Source organism: Hirundo rustica, chromosome 24 (assembly GCF_015227805.2).
Source record: "Hirundo rustica isolate bHirRus1 chromosome 24, bHirRus1.pri.v3, whole genome shotgun sequence".
In the NCBI taxonomy this organism is placed as follows: Eukaryota; Metazoa; Chordata; class Aves; order Passeriformes; family Hirundinidae; genus Hirundo; species Hirundo rustica.
Genome location: NC_053473.1, coordinates 91,972 through 108,897, shown reverse-complemented (window position 1 = coordinate 108,897; position 16,926 = coordinate 91,972). Strand labels below are relative to the sequence as shown.

Genomic DNA, 16,926 nt, shown 5'->3' with positions numbered 1-16,926 from the left:
CAGCAACAAGCCTTTGCCCAGATCAAGCAGGAGATCGCTCATGCAGTAGCCCTTGGGCCAGTCAGGATGGGACCAGAGGTGAAGAACGTGCTCTACTCAGCAGCCGAGAACAATGGCCTGTCCTGGAACCTTTGGCAGAAGGTGCCTGGGGAGACTCGGGGTCCGACCACTGGGATTCTGGAGTAAAAGTTACAGAGGATCCAAAGCCAACTACACTCCAACAGAGAAGGAAATCTTGGCCACCTATGAAGGAGTTCAAGCTACCTCAGAGGTGATTGGCACAGAAGCACAACTCCTGCTGGCACCTTGACTACCAGTGCTGGGGTGGATGTTTAAAGGAAAGGTTCCCTCTACCCATCACGCCACCGACGCTACATGGAGCAAATGGATTGCCCTCATCACTCAGCGCACCCGTATTGGAAACCCAAATCGCCCTGGGATTTTGAAGATAATTGCGAACTGGTCGGAAGGTGAAAACTTTGGTCTCACAGATGAAGAGAAACAGGAGCAAGTGACATGTGTTGAAGAAGCTCCACCGTGCACCCAACTGCCAGCAGAAGAAACACGCTATGCTCTTTTTACTGTTGGTTCCTGCCACGTTGTAGGGATGAACCGGAATTGGAAAGCAGCCGTATGGAGCCCCACATGACAGGTTGCACAAGTGTCACGATCTGCTTATACAAGAGGGGGTCGTGATGGTTCGTTTACTGATCTCAGAGTGCAAAACACAACACAGAGTGGATTTCAGTATTAATGGAAACAAATGCACATTTTATTGATTGACCATAGCAAATAGAGGATTAAGAGTGAGAGAAAGAGATAGAGAAAAAGAGAGAGGAAAGGGGGGATATAGCTATCAAATGGGGAGACGAAGTCCTCGTGGTCTGGTCAATGGGTCCGCCTGTCATGTCAGGGAGAGTCTCTCAAAATCTCTAGTTAACTCAGGGGTTTTTATCATAGTCCTCAATCGCGGGGGGAACAGGTAAATTTATTGAAGCTACCAAGGGGGAGCAGGTAGTCCATGTTTTCAGCAGTAAGTGAGAGCCATTGTCTTCTTGGTCCAACAACCACACCTGCAGGCAAACATCTCACTTCGGTCAAGTCAGCCCCAACCCCCCCCGCCGCTAACGCTGTATTAGGGTTGTAGGGGTCTCATGTCTCAGTCCTTGAAAGGGTCTTCATATAAAGGTCTCAATCTCAGTCCTTGGGAGGGGGCTTCAATATTAGTCTGTCACAGTGGTTGTGAAGCAGATGAAGGATTTTCCGTGGGGGACCACCAAAGTTACCCCACAAAGTCCACTTGGCCAAGAGGTGGGGAAATTCATCAGCTATTGTCGTGAAGCAGGTGTAATCTTCAGGTACAGAATTGCCATTACACTGCTCAAAGCCAGTGTACCATGACATGGTGACACAGGAAAATGCACCTGCAGACGATTGGTGAGCATTCACCTCGAGCAGGCCAGAACTCCAGTGGGATCCTCGGGGTCCTTATGATGATCGTGAGGCAAATGAGGGGAACTTCAGACCGACTCTTACACCACCCCGTGACTCGCGATTGTCTTCAAGAGATCTTCAGCAGGGTTCCATAGTGGCATTGTGAAGCCTTCAGGACTCGTCAACGTTGGTAGTATATTCTGAAAAACAGAGGCAGTATGGTGAGAAAGAGAGGGAGAAAAAGAAGGAAAAGGAAAAGTATAAAAGGAAAAGAAAACAATAAACAAATATAATATTAATTCAGATTATCAAACAAATCACAAATAATAAAAAGTAATTTTTACAAGATTACAAGATAAAATCCTTCAAAACATACATTCAAATTTTATAATCGCCTTGTGTCAATAGCCTTGGGGATGTCCATAGGGGAGAGGACATCTGCCAGGTTATGAGCATTAATTATGGACGTCAACCGTGTTAACCGTTTCATCATTCTCCAGTTCATAATGAATAAAATTGCTGGTAAAACAAAACCAATTAAAACTAAAATCAAAAGGACAGTGATGGGAGGACACAATTTGTTCAAGGCACTTGTGGTGGTAGGTGACCATCCAAAAAGTGTATCCCACCACTATGCGCGACATCTTTTCTTACCCTTTCTATAACACAATGTATTTCTTTTACATTATGATGAACAGTTACCAGAGTTTTCTGTCTGTCTTTCTTGATCTTTTCCAAAATTTCTATTAAATCCTGATGAAGCAACAATTGCTTTACCAAAGTAAGGTTCATTCCAATGGGAGTAGGTGATAGTTTGTGAATCAATGTATAATTCGATTGCAAAAGGTAATGAGAGGTAACTGGAGCTTTATAAGAAAAAATCACAACCTGTAATTTTAGTAAAATTTCAAGCACAAAATTTTAAATGATTTTTGGTATCCACAACTATGTTTTCTACAAATACCATATCACAAATAGTTCTAAAGCATTACCTATATATATAAGGACTGTTTCAGGAGTCTCATTAGGATGAATTTCAAAATGACAGATGTTTTGTTCTGTGTCCAGACTAATGTCTTGATCTATAATTGAAATTAACAGTTTGCCATTTCTCACTAATTTGATGGGCCCATTCTCTATTCTCAGGAGGATAGAGAAGAGCTCCATCATGATTCAATCTTAATGCAATGATAGGGAATATCAAATGTACTGAGGCATTATGTATGGTTAACACAAAAGCTGTGGCTATGTTTGTAATGGGACTGTAAGTAAAGTTCACTAAGTTCCATCAGGATTGGAATTCTCTTTCAAAATCAGTGGCATTGTCCCAAATTATTTTCCAAATTTCAGTAAGAAGAGTGCCTTCTTCACCTTCTCTTATAAGAGAGACAGCAACTGACTGCATCCACAATTGAAGCTGGATACAGCTGAGGGCCAAAAAACCATTGTTTTGTGTAGCACTGAGTGCATTAATTACCAATTTGTGATCATTTACATAATATGTTTGATAATAACCACTGATATGTTCCCAAAGCCAATAAGGACAACTGCAGTGGTTGTAATTTGGTCATCTCTAGTTGGCAACTAATTTATTAATTAGTACTTAAATTTCAAACTCAGCTAGGTTTTGGCCATGGGTTGTGGTAGGATGCAGAAAAGTATCACTAGTTTTATCATGGTTTAGATGATCTTAATGTCCTCGGAATTCTCCTGTGAAAAGTAAACACAACAAAATCTGCCACAAAGAGGCAGAAAATTAGAATGATGGAATTGTCCAGCGTGTAATTTATCCGATGCTCTTTCGTTAGAGCATCAAAGACTATCCATGCATAATTATTCAAAGGAGTTTTCAGCACTAGGGGTACTTCCCCTACAGTAGGGAGGTCCACCAGAGCAGGTTGTCCAGGGTAATGTGCAGGATTCTTAGGATCATCAGGTCCCTGTGGTGAGGGAATTATGCTTGGAGCTGTAGGGCAAAAAGCAGTGATTTTGGGACACCCATTTACCGCCCATCTATCATTCACACCTTTCATAGCTTCTTCAGTTATTGAGATGTTACAGTAATGTTCAATCTGAGCATACCACTTTCTTACTGAGGCCCCCTGGGCCACCCCGTCAGGTGGGGAGGTCCCAGTAGTGACTGTTTTAATAACTTCAGAAGGTCCTCCCAAGACAACTGGTTGTTGTGCAGCCTTCCCCACTTCTATGTGAGCTAAGCTAACCACAAACAATCCTTTTTCCCAGGTAGTATATCTTTTTTCAGCATCTTTGAAATCACAGGAATAAAAACCAGCAGATCTCATCAGACCCTCAGGACCTTGCTGCCATATGTGTACGGATAGCCCTGAGGAGGCAAATCCCCATTCTACCTGGAAAGGGTCTGTAGGGTGAATAGGGCCCAGGGCTTGATGAGCTGTTACTTCAAAAAACAGCAAGTGCATTGCTTCTTCCTGAGCAGGGGTCCAATCCCATTTCACCCCTTTCCTCAGCAAGTCATAAAGGGGCCTAGCAATTATTGAGAAATCTGGAATGTGTTTTCTCCAGAACACTAATAGTCCTAGAGCTTGCTGGAGATCTTTCCTGGATTCAGGCATTTTAATCTGATCTAAAGAGGTTAGGGTATCCGGTGGAATACATGTCATAGCTCCCTTCCACCAAATTCCCAAAAACTTCACTTCCTGAGTAGGTCTTTGAATTTTCTCTGAGGTAACCTGCAAATCAAGACTTTCTAAGTGAGAGATTATTTTCTGTTGGACATCTCCCACTTCTTCTATTTCATCTCCTCCCACAAGGATATCATCAATGTATTTATAGACAGCTACATTGTCAGCTATGGATATATTTTCTAACTCCTGAGCCAGGGTGAGGGAATGTTTGTACCCTTGGGAAAGCCTAGTGGAAATGTCCTCCGGGGTTTTTACAGGTCCATACTTTCTACGGGAATTAATGAGATCTGCTGCAAGCTGACTCCCAGTCCAAACTTTGTGATCACCGTCAGATGAATCAGATTGAGAAACTGGCAGCTGAGAGGGGATTGAATATGGAGTAAACCCAGGATCAGTAAATCCAGTTTGGTTGCTTGGGTTTCCAAGGAATCTATCCAGCCTTTCTATGAGACCTAAAGTCATCATGGTTTTTTGTGAAGAAATTGCTGTAGGTTTGAGTGATTCTTGAAGCCCCCGAATCAAAGGGGTCATCAGTTCCAGCTGCACAGGTAATTGCTTTGGTGATTCATAGCCAGAAATTAATTTTCTTTGATGTGTCATTTGCAAGCAGGCAGCTTTGTGAATGTTTTCTAGCAGTTGGTCAGGGCCACCAGTTATAGCCAAAGGATCACCCCTTTCCAAGGGGCTAAGCCCCCCTGCCCAATAAGCTGCAAACTGCGTTAGGGACCACAGAATATGTTTATTTCCTGTTGTTAAGAAAACTCCATGTCCCCGATATCCACTGGCCTCATGTTCAGTTCCACCAGTGAGGGACACTTGGAAGACATACTCTGTCTCCTATTCTTGTGGGAGGCGGCTGTATTCCTTTTTTAGCTTAGCCAATTCAGTAGCGCTGTCGAAATCTTCATCATTTATATAATTATATTCTGTTTTAACCAAGGGTCTCAAGTGAGGACAGCAGATTTCCCTGCAGTTTTTGACTGCTTCAAGTTCCTTATGGGGATATATTTGTTTAATGTGAGGAGTTTCCTTCTCCTCTGTTTCCATAGAGGAATCAATATTATAGGAGTTTTTAACATGTTCTTCTCTAAGGGCAGCTCTCAGTGCATAGATCTCATTCTTTTCTTCATTTAATTGTGTCCTAGGTTACAATGTAAGATGTGCCCAAGGTAGGTATTCTATCACCATCTACATGAGATGTTGAAACGAAGTTGGGCAGTGTTTCCCTTGCCCCCTCCCTCCAGACTATCTTGTGTTAATGGCCCATCAATGCCCTGCTGCATGACTCATAGATAACTCCCTCCAGGAGCTATCTCTGTTTAATGGGCAATCAAGGACCCATTGCAAGACTCATGGAATGATATCAGCCCATTGTGAGATGCTCTGCCCAGGGGGAGGAGCCAAGCATTCCCACCTGGATATAATCTGGCATTTGGGACAGCACAGGCAGCCTTACCCACTGGATTCCCAGAGGACAAGAGCTACCAGACCTTTCTGCAGGAACACTGCTTCAACAAGACCACTTCATCTGGACTGCTACTGACTTATTAAAGAAAAATAGGGTATTGATCTAGTATCGATACCCAACTGTGATGGACACAAACTCTCTAACAGTTTAAAGTTAGAAAGTGTATGTTTATTATGGCGCCGGACAGTGTGTGGGATAGCTCCCAAATTCACACTGCAATTTACAGGTGATTACAGAGTCCTTTTATTTACAAAAGTATTGAATACCCAAAACACAAATGCATATTCATAACCCTGGTACATCCCATTCCCCACTTAGTACAGTAATTAGCTCAAAAGCCATTAAGCATGCATAGTTTTTTCCTTGAAATGGGTCGGTGGTCCTTTCCATGGGGAGGGGTCCCCAAAATGAGGAAGTAAAGAAGTCTTCCTCGCACTGACCTTTCTACCTTTTCAATGCAAATGTGATAAATGAACCTTTGGTAGGACTCCCACTTCATGTCTTCATGATTGTTCAATGAGTTTCTGGGCAGAGGAGGCCTACAATTGTCTTATGTTCCTAAAAGCTATTCATCAGTTTAAATAGTCTTCATTATAAACACAGCTAACCAATCAAAGTTGACAAGTAATCAGATATTCTAATATGGAAGAGTGATCCCAAACCCAATTTCTCTTAGTTAATTACTAACTTTTAATTTCAGCAAAGCCTACTTTAATTAATTTCAGAAAAGCTTATCTCTAACTAAAATCTTAACCCCTCTAAAAATCCTTAATTCTCTAAAGTTTATGTCTCACTACCACCACGGTTTCAGATTGTATTCTGACTCTGTCAGTGATCTTTTGTACTATTGCATGTGTTTTATTTTATTTTACCTCTGTTTTCTCTCCTATTAAATTGTTTTTTCTGACTTGGAGTCTCTCGCTGGTTCTGCCTTCAAGCCAGCACAAATTGTTTTTGCAAAATTTCAACTAGGTTTTGAAGGGAGTCTATTATAGCTTTTTCCTCACTTCTTCCCTTAAAGCGACTTTCTACAGCTGCTGAAAGACAAACTCCCAAAACTGAGCAGAGGATACTTTTGTTTTTGCCCGGTTTAAATCTTGTTCCATGTTGTAAAGAACATACTCTATCAATATAATTTTCCAAATTAAACCAATTACATTGTGTCCACTCTTCTCCTCCCGGAGAAGGCTTGGCATTGTGTTTAGCAAGTAATGCATAAAATGCAGCTTTGTTTTTTGCACTAAGATTTACAGTCATTTTATGAAGGGATCAGAAAACCATGACAGGGAGGTAACAGTTACGCACACACACAGCTCGGCTGTGTCTCCCTTTGCTTCCCTGAGTGGGTGAAGAGACAAAATCTGCCTGGGAGGCCCTGCTTAGTTTCTTCAGGTTGTCCCTTCCTTCCCAGACAGTCCAGAGACACACAAACACAAAAACAGTTTCCCCTTTTTTGCACTAAGAAATCTTTTGTGAAATTCTGAAGACAGAACCCTCAATTGAGTATGAGGGTGCTTATCACCTAGGTGTGTGCACTTTGCGGGAAATTCGAGTCGCCCCCCCTTGCTTTCTAGCTCTGTTCAACCCTTTCGGGAATGACAGGCTAGGTGCGGCTGGAGCGAAACATCCTTCCCCTATTACAGACTACACACAACCCTGCAAACCCCTCTGTATATCAGAATCCTGTCCGTGATGCCAATTTAATGTCACGATCCGCTCGTACAAGCAGGGGTTGTGATGGTTTGTTTACTGATCTCAGAGTGCAAAACACAACACAGAGGGGATTTCAGCATTAAAACAAATGCACCTTTTATTGATTGACCATAGAAATTTCATAGCAAGATTAAGAGTGAGAGAAAGAGATAGAGAAAGAGAGAGAGAAACAGAGAGATATAGCTACCAAACGTGGAGACTAAGTCCTCGTGGTCCAGTTGATGGATCTGCCTGTCACGTCAGGGAGAGTCTCTCTCTCGCTGGTTAACTCAGGGGTTTTTATTATAGCCCTCAATCACAGGTAAGTCTATTGAAGCCACTGCAGGGGAACAGGTAGTCCATGTTCTTAGCAGTAAGCGAGAGCCATTTTAGTCTTGGTCCAACGACCACACCTGCAGGCAAACATCTCACTTTGGTCAAGTCAGCCCCAACCCCCCCATATTAGGGTTGTTGGAGTCTCATGTCTCAGTCCTTGAGAGGGGCTTTGTACAGAGGTCTTAATCTCAGTCCTTGGAAGGGGACTTTGATCTCTCTCTGTCACGGTGGTTGTGAAGCAGATGAAGGATTTTTCATGGGGGACCACCAAAGTTATTCCAGAAAGTCCACTTGGCCAAAAGGTGGGGAAATTCATAGGCTATTGTGAAGCAGGGACCATGAAGCAGGTGCAATCTTCAGGTACAGAACTGCCATTACACTGCTCAAAGCCTCTGTACCGTGGTGTGGTGACACAGGAAAATGCACCTCTGGACTATTGGCAAGCATCCACCTCGAGCAGGCCAGAACTGCAGTGGGGTCCTCAGGATCCTTATGACGATCATGAGGCAAATGAGGGGAATTTCAGGCAGACTCTTTCATGGAGGGAAGGAGAGGTTGTTTTGTAACAGCTACTTTCTTCAGACCTCCCTAGAGCAAGAAGAGATCTCTGCTAGGCCCTGATAAGAGCTATGGGCAACATTTGGGCCGAGGCCACCCTGATTTACACCGAGGGGTGGGCTGAGAAGGCATTTATGATCCTGCCTGGGTTTTTTTTGTGATTTCGGACTGCTTGAGTGTTCCAATCTCTGATGTTTCTGTAAGTTTTCCTCCCTCACCAGCACGGCCTTGAACATCTAGTACCACAAGCTACAGAGAGAGAGGCAAAGACTCTAAGCAGATTTAACTGTTTCTTAGCAACATGAAGCTTCCAGAGCTTAGCCCTTCTCTGAGAGAGTAAGAAAGGACAGGGTGAACATAAAGACCAACTGCATGAGGTCAGTAGAGCAAGAGTGAAAAGACTGTTAGGACAGAGGGTTGAAGAGTTGGTTGTCCCATTCTTACTTGAGCCATGGAAATGAACTCTATATTTAAATCATTCCTTTAAATCATGGGAAAGATATGCATTTGGGGAGATGATTGTTTTAATTTGTGTGTGAATTTGAGCAAAGGTGTTTGTGATGGACTAAGTAATATTAATCCTATAAGATGCTTAAACAGAGATAAAGATGAGAAGCCCCTGTGCCAGTGAAGAAGTGAGAAGATATCTCTGTACCTTGAGATGAAGAATCCTTTGCTTTGGACTTACTCATCTTTAAAAGGTGACACCCCAGTATGCAAAAGTCTAAGACCCATGACCCATAAGCAGCTTGGGAAACTGCTCCTGGGAAAGTCACAAAAGCAGGTTTTCTCCAGGCGGTTGTTTTTGTGACAGTTTAAAACCCACAAGAGAACTGTTCTAAGTTGTCAGTGGGATCCATGACTCAAAAAGATACTCTTCCCCTAATGAATTGATAAAAGACTATTGTCAGATAGTGAAACTGACTGAAAATTACAAGTTTTGTCTCTTTATGTTGTTTTGTAAGAAAGTGAACAGTTTGTAAGGGGAGGGGAGAGTGTTTTTTGAAGTTTCATTCCGTTTTAAGTTTTTCTTTCAGCTTTCTTTTTTTCTATTCTTTTAGTGTATGTTAATAAACTATTTGTTAATTTTAAGGTTGAGCCTGCTTTGTTTTTCTCCTAGTCTCTCTCCCACAGAAAGAGTAAGTACCAAGACCAAAATTTAGTGAACGTGAAACCACTACAGGGTCAAATTCTGGCTATTTTGGATAAATTTGAGGATTTTGGGTCAAATTCTGGAGATTTTGGGCAAATTTGGGGATTTGGGGTCAAATTCTGGTGATTTTGGGCATGTCAGGGAGGGGGCTCAGCTCCTTCCCCTTTCCCACGGACTGCTTTGCCCACAGCCCCACAGGTCACAGGCAAGCTTGGACACCCCATTCCCATGGACACAGCTGCCTGGCAGCAATCCCAAGGGCAGTGCCTGACTCAGCTGATGCAAATGCCAGAGCCTCCCTGAGAGCACCAGATGACAGTGACAATATCAGGGGAGTGGCACACCCGGCCCTAGATTGCAAGAATTTATTAAGATTTATTAATTAGTATATTTTACAGGAACATCCAATAGGAGATTCAGTTGTCCCAGTTACACAGCCGTGGGTAAATCCATTTGAATAGGACCATGGGCTTCTTTGCCCTGCTTCTTTTATGACTGATCACCCTGTGGTTAAAAACTGAAATGTTCATCCTGTAGGTTCTCTTCCTGATACTAAGACTATACAGTATTTCAGGAATTTATTTAGAAGCTTATTCTTCCAAAATCTAAGAGAAAGGGTAGGAAACATACTACCTTTAATTAAGGATTATACTTATCTAAGTATGTAATAGTAGTTGGATAAAGTTAATTAAGGATTATAGATTTATAACTATATAATAATAGTTAACAGAGCTATGAATATATGAAAAATGTATTAAAAGCAAAAATCTTTTTGTCATCACCTGAACTTTCCCATCCTTCTCCAACCAGGAAATAGAAACACTCTCAGGAAAGCTCCTGATCCTTACAGCAATCCCAGGCTTACCTTCCTTTGGCAAGTGTCCTCCGGAGCTGTGCCCAGGCTGGTCTGGAGCTGGGAGCAGCCCTGCCCCACAGAGCACCTCTCAGCAGCAGCAGCACCTGCCCTGCTCAGGGCGGCTCCTTCCCCCCACAGCTTCTCCCCAGCGCTGGCAGCAGCTCCCCGGGCCGGCTGAGAGCTGTCCCTGGCAGGCAGCAGAGTCCCTGGCCCAGCACAGTGCCCTGGGCTGCAGGACCCTGTTCTGCAGTACAGCCCTGGGCACCCCTGGCTGCAGCCCCGGCTGCTCAGCCCTGCAGCAGAGCCGGGCAACAGGGAGCTGCCCTGGGCTGTGCCTCGGCTGCTGCAGCAGGGACACCCAGGCCTGCCCTAGGGCCACAGCCCTGCCCTGCAGCACCTCGGAGAGTCCTCCTGGAAGGGCCCCAAAGCTGTGGTATGTGCCAGCTGCAGGAGCTGCAGCTTATCTTCCCCCAGCGAGAGAGTGACTGTTCCCAACCCTGTGAGGATTTCTCCTCTAGTGAGCCCTCAGTGAGCTCTGCTCTGTGCTGCCAGCCCAGGCTGAGTTTCACCCCTCTGTGCCCATGTACTGTGCCCGGGGTGGCTGCAGGCAGTGCCCCAGCCCTGCTGGGCTGTGCTCAGGAGCTGCTCCTGGGCAGAGCTGTCTCTCTGTAGCGCTGCCCTTGCCAAGAGCTGCCTCTGTGCCAGGAGCCCGGCCCAGCTCAGCAGCACAGACACAGCACAAGGACTTTAATGACCCTCTCGGGCTTTGTGCTGAGGCCCTGAACATCAGTCCCTGACAGGGAGCTGAAGAAACCTCTCAAGTATTCCAAGTCAGAATCCAACTCCGAAATTTCTTGAAGATTTAACGGGTCCCACTGAGGGACAAGACAGAGAAAGTGTCCCCAGGCCCCAGCCAGAGCAGAGAACTGGAGGCAGTGATGACAGGTGGGGACAAAGAGAAGCCAAGTCTTGGTGCCCTGGGCCACAGCAGCCTCTGTACCACCAAGGGCTCTGAGGAGGCACCTTGTCCTGAGGCCCTGGGGCCTCCTGGCACAGCCCCAGCAAGGCTGGGCACTGTCAGCCCCTTGTGCTGCCCTCAGCATCCCCCTCACAGCCCAGTGGCCTCAAGGATCTGCTGGAAGGAGTCCCTGGGGAGCCTTGGTCAGCAATGGCCCTGGGGGGCTCCTTAATGCTCCTAGGGACTGCAGGTTCTTCAAAGGACTTCGGATTTTGCTCTTGCCTTGGAGTCTCTGAGAGGTTTGTGAAATGATAGCCTCCAATTACCTGTTTTAATTAGCCCCTTGAGAGGCTTTGTCAGTAGTAACACTCAGTGGGGCTCATTAATGCCTCAAGATACTTCAGTAATTTTAAGGTACTTGGTGTTTCTCTTTTAAAACTGACTCTGTGAGAGGTTTGTGCAATCATGGCCCCAGTTATCTACATTAATGAGTCCCTTGGGATTCTTGGTCAGTATAAAGACTCAGTGATGCTCATTATTACTTCAGAGTACTCAAAGTTTATTAAGGAACTTATTTTTGACACTGAGTCTGAGAGGTTTGTGCAATTCTGGCCTCTAGTTCTCTCCTCCAAGGAGTCTATGAGGAGTCCTTGTGTTCAGGATGGACCTTAGTGGGACCCATTACTGCTTTGAGACACTTTGGGTTTTTCCTCTGACTTTCACTGCTGGAAAGGTTTGTGCAATCTCTTCCCAGGCCCTGAGGTTCAAGGCTCAGCACCAAATGCACCATGGGGCTCATTTGGAGAAAGCAATTCCTGACAAACCATGGCTGTGCCTTGATTCCCTCTGGTCTGGTGCAGTTCATTAGAAAGTCTTTTTTCCTAGAATTACAGAGAAATATTTCAAAGAGCTCCTAAGAAATATGCATTCCTATTTTAAAGGGTGAATTTTTCTCTTTAGAGCAGAGGTGAGTACAGAATTCAGTGACTGATACTGATCCAGGGTCCCTCCTAAGGAGATCTGGCCTGGTCAGAGAAGCTGTGCCTTGAGGTGTGACCCAATGTGGACAACCTTGATCCACATTCCCCAGCCCCTTCCTGTCTCCTTTCAGTGACCTGGGACCTGCTTTGCTCAGAGAACTGGCTGCAGACAATCAAAAGAGGGGGTTTTCTTCCTTTTTTTTAGCAATCTAAAACTCCTGAGTTTCCCCAGTGAAAACAGACACCCTCCTCAAGTGTGGGCCAAGCCCAAGGTGCCACCAAGAGCACTGCAGCCCTGCCCTGGGCCAGGAGTGAAGGTGGATCATCCTCCCAAACCTGCACTGGGCCATTGCAAGGGGCTGTGGCCATGGACACTGCACTGACCCCACTGCTCGGTTTGGATCCCTCATCTGTTCAAGTTTCCTTGGAAAGCACCCCAAGGACTCATTTCTGCAGCCAGGTTCCATGGCCATGGGGGATGTGGGGGGCTGCAGGAGGTCAATGCCCCATCCCTGGAAATATTCAAGTCCAGCTGGGACAGGGCTCTGAACAACCTGATCTGGTGAAAGATGTCCCTGCTCATCCCAGGCCTGGACAAGAGGCCTGAGTGAGGCCTGAACAGCAGGCCCTGAGCCAAAGGTGACCTCTGCATCAACCTTCCAACCAAAGGTTATCTTTGTATCTGCTCATTAGTGAAATAAGCATGGTCATTAGCACTGTGATCAATGTATCCACTGATTAGTGAGACATGTATTGACCTTCCTGTGTTTAGAAGCCAGACAAGGCCATGAAATCTGACATCTGGCCTTGTCTGGAGCTGTATGGTCAAAGTCACCTCCCTTGGTTCCTCCTTGGGCCCTGGCCAGGCTTTGGGAGGAACCCAAGAGGAGAATGAAACCAGATGTTCCCACATTAGAAGTGTTGTCTGTTTATTCAGCACTATCAAAGCTGGGCCCTCTCACAGCCAAGCTGGAGCCTCACCTGTAGCTGGAGGCACCTGCAGGAATTCCCAGTGTCCAGGAGTGGCTCTCCAGCCCTTGGCTGTGACAGCTTCCCCCAGCTGATGTGTGGATGTGGGTGATGGGAAAGTCTGAGGGTAACTGATGATGGATCTTTCTTAATCACTGCAGGCAATCTTTGGTAGTGATGGTTGGGTGCATTGCTGAACGGCTCCTTTTGTTCTCCTTTGCTGCTTTGAACTGTACTAAATGACACTGATTCCTTCAGCTGGTGTCAGTGTCTTTGGTTCTGACCCTGCCCACTGGTAAAACAACACTGGCATAGTCTGGCCAGATCACAACAAAATGTCACTTTTTAAATGTAAATGTGAGGAACCAGTCAAGTCTGAAATTCCTGGATGGGAAGCCCTTCCCTAGAGCTCACTGGCTCTGGAATGGGCTGAGGTCAGAGCACCGTGAGAGCAGTGGAGCAGTCGGTTAAAAGAGGCTGAACTGCTGGATGTGTGAAAATGCATCCAAAAGTTGCATATGGAAAAAGGAAAAGAACTTGTGGGTTTGGGAAGATGAGGATGGATTTTGTTAATAGCACATTGGAAACAGCGCCACAAAAGGAAGAATTGGTTTTGGAATGTCCCACATGGAATGACAGAGGAAGTTTTAAATCTTCAGCTCAGGTTCATTTGTGCAAGTTAAATAATGATAATGATATTAATATGAATAATAATAATAATAGATATATAATATAACACAACTGAATAATATACATTTATATATATAATTAAAAATCAACAATGTGAAATAATGCTGACAATACTAATTTTTTAGCTTGGGCTACTCTCTGTAATACTAAATACCTGACAGAAAAGAACAAGACCCAAATGTCAGTGGTAAACTTTGCAAATTGTATACAAGGAATAAAGGAGGAAGGGATTAAATTGGCTGTTTTTATAGGGTTTTCTGATACTGTGATGCAGAATGCTTTGTTACAGTGAAAAATACAGCAAATGAGACTGGTGAGTTTTTCATGTACCTGACTATCTACAAGCTGCAGGATTGATTGAACGGGTGAAGGGGTTGTTAAAAGAACAGTTGAAAAAATGAGGAGCTGGGAACCTGTCCCAGTGGAGAACCCATCTCCCAGATGTGCTCCATACCCTTAACAATGGGCCCACTGGGGAAATGGAAACCCCTAGATGTGCATGCCTGCACCTAGTTTGCAAATACAACCATGGACAGTGAGACTTGGACTTCCGGCGAAATTGTTCTGGGTGTGATGGCCCCTGACAGGGCCACCCTAGAGGCTGCAGGGCTGGACCTTCATGCATTAGAATTAATTAAGACAAATCAGAAGCAAATGAGAATTATCAATACAGGAATAGGAATTCTGATTCCTCTAGGACACTTCAGTTTGATCACTGCTCCTGCAGCTTGGCCTTGAAAATGTTCATATCATGGGAGGAGGAATTGATGCAAATTATCAAGGAGAAGTTAATCTGTTAAACAATATAGAAAAAGATTGGATTATTCAACCCCATGTCAGGGTAGCACAAATATAGATATTGTCAGTTTTAAAAACAATTGTGAAAGAAGGAGATCCACCTCCAATCCGCACTGTTTGTAGAGATAGAGGGTTTAAATCCAGCAGTCCTAATAACAGAGCCAGAGTGTGGGTGCAGAGGCCAAATGGTCCGCACAAGCCAGCTGAAGGAACAGCTCTGGTGAAGGACAATGCTGTTTGAATCTTGAAACCTGGGCAGGAACGGTGGGAATATGTCCCTGCAGCCAAGTGTTCCATGCCAGAACAAGTTGCTGTGGGATATCGTTTTACAGATCCTGCCAAACCAAAGCTCCGTGTTTGCCCCAGCAGCCTCTTTGGAAAATGCTCTGATCCACGGGGCTCCATGTGAAGGCTGATGTGACACCGAGTGACTTCCACACCAATTCCAGCCAGGACCCTGGGTACGTGCCAGGGACAGGGACCTGGAACCTCTCCAGCCGAAGGGGAGAGGACCCCACCAAGCCTTGCTACCCACAGACACCACGGGAAAGCTGAACAGCAAAGGACCTTATGGGCGTTATTCTGGAATTAAAAAGGTGCCAGCTCCATGGACAACAGAATAATTGTTCCTAACCTGAATGAGATTGAGGAAAAAGAATGAGCAATCTTGTCACTAAAGTGCTGCTTAAGTTGTATCTTGTTAGTCAGCCAGAATCTTTGTTTGCCAGAAACACCTCAAGTTTCACCAAGAGAATAGTCACGAAAATTCTTATGAGAATGTAAGGATCAAAGTAGCCAAAATACACAATGTAACTAATTGCTGGGTATGTTCTCAACTAATGTTGGGAGGAATGGGTTGCCCTTGGAGGACCCACCCTAAGGATTGCCAAGAACTCTGTCAATGGGCTCTGACTCATGAGGGAGCCAGTGCAGGGAGAGTTACAGACAACTCTGCTGTGGAGCACGGGAATACAATTAGCAGCTTTACAGGATTCACTAGGATTTCCCTTCAGGAGGAACCAAACCCTTAGTTAGAGGCCACAATGTGAAAGGATTTCTGTGCTTTACTGTCATGGGTTAGTACAGTTTGGTTTTTTAGTTATAGAAAAATCTAAAATACTTTTCCAGGTCAGGACCTGGGAATTGTTTTAGATGAGACAGGGACCTATCAGAGAGTTAGTTAGTTAGTTAGTTAGTTAGTTAGTTAGTTAGAACATCTATTCTGACCACTGGAATTTTTAGCTGTGGCTTTGGGAAGTACCATATAAAACCCCATGAATTTCCTGTAGGTAGGTCCTTTTTCTTCTTCCTTTAGCCAGAGAGAGACAGGTAACATCGAGCTAGGCCTGCTGCTCCCCCCTTTTTGGGGGGGAGCTGGCCTGAGGCCTGGCCGGATTCCATCAGCTCCCGAGTGAAAGGGGGGGAAAGGAGAGGTTGCTGGTTTTTAACAGCTACTTTCTTCAGACTTCTTTGGTGCAGGGATAAAATCTCTGCGAGGCCCTAATAAGAGCTATGGGCACCATTTGGGCCGAGACCACCCCAATTTACACCGAGGGGTGGGCTGAGAAGGCATTTATGATCCTGCTCTTTTTTTTTTAAATTCTGGACTGCCTCAGTGCTCTAATCTCTAATGTTTCTGTAAGTTCTTCCTCCCTCATCAGCGCGGCCTTGAACATCTAACACCACGAGCTACAGAGAAAGAGACAAAGACTCCGAGCAGATTTAACTCTTTCTTAGCAACATGAAGCTTCCAGAGCTTAGCCCTCCTCTGAGAGAGTAAAGAAAGACAGAGTGAACATAAAGAACAACAGGATGAAGCCAGTAAAGCAAGAGTGAAAAGCCTATTAGGACAGAGAGTTGAAGAGTTAGTTGTTCTATTCTTACTTGAGCCATGGAAATGAACTCTATATTTAAGTGATTCCTTTAAATCATAGGAAAGTTATGCATTTGGGGAGATGATTGTTTTAATTTGTGTGTATATTTAAGCAAAGGTGTTTGTGATGAACTAAGTGATATCCTATAAGATGCTTAAACAGAGATAAAGATGAGAAGCCCCTGTGCCAGTGAAGAAGTGAGAAGATATCTCTGTACCTTGAGATGAAGAATCCTTTGCTTTGGACTTACTCATCTTTAAAAGGTGACACCCCAGTATGCAAAAGTCTAAGACCCATGACCCATAAGCAGCTTGGGAAACTGCTCCTGGGAAGGTCACAAAAGCAGGTTTTCTCCAGGCGGTTGTTTTTGTGACAGTTTAAAACCCACAAGAGAACTATTCTAAGTTATCAGTGAGATCCATGACTCAAAAAGATACTCTTCCCCTGATGAATTAATGAAAGACTATTGTCAGATAGGTGAAACTGACTGAAAA

General features: G+C 44.7%; 1 protein-coding gene across 1 annotated transcript in view; it reads right to left on the bottom strand.

Moving 5' to 3' along the window:
* Positions 1–750: 750 nt before the first annotated feature.
* The window catches only part of LOC120762893 (zinc finger protein 501-like), a 38,589-nt gene continuing 22,413 nt past the window's right edge, over positions 751–16,926 (bottom strand). The window contains exon 4 of the mRNA XM_040085759.2: positions 751–1,634. Within this exon, the coding sequence (XP_039941693.2) occupies positions 1,616–1,634 (19 nt within the window). The 3' untranslated portion in view covers positions 751–1,615. The remainder of the gene's footprint in view (positions 1,635–16,926) is intronic.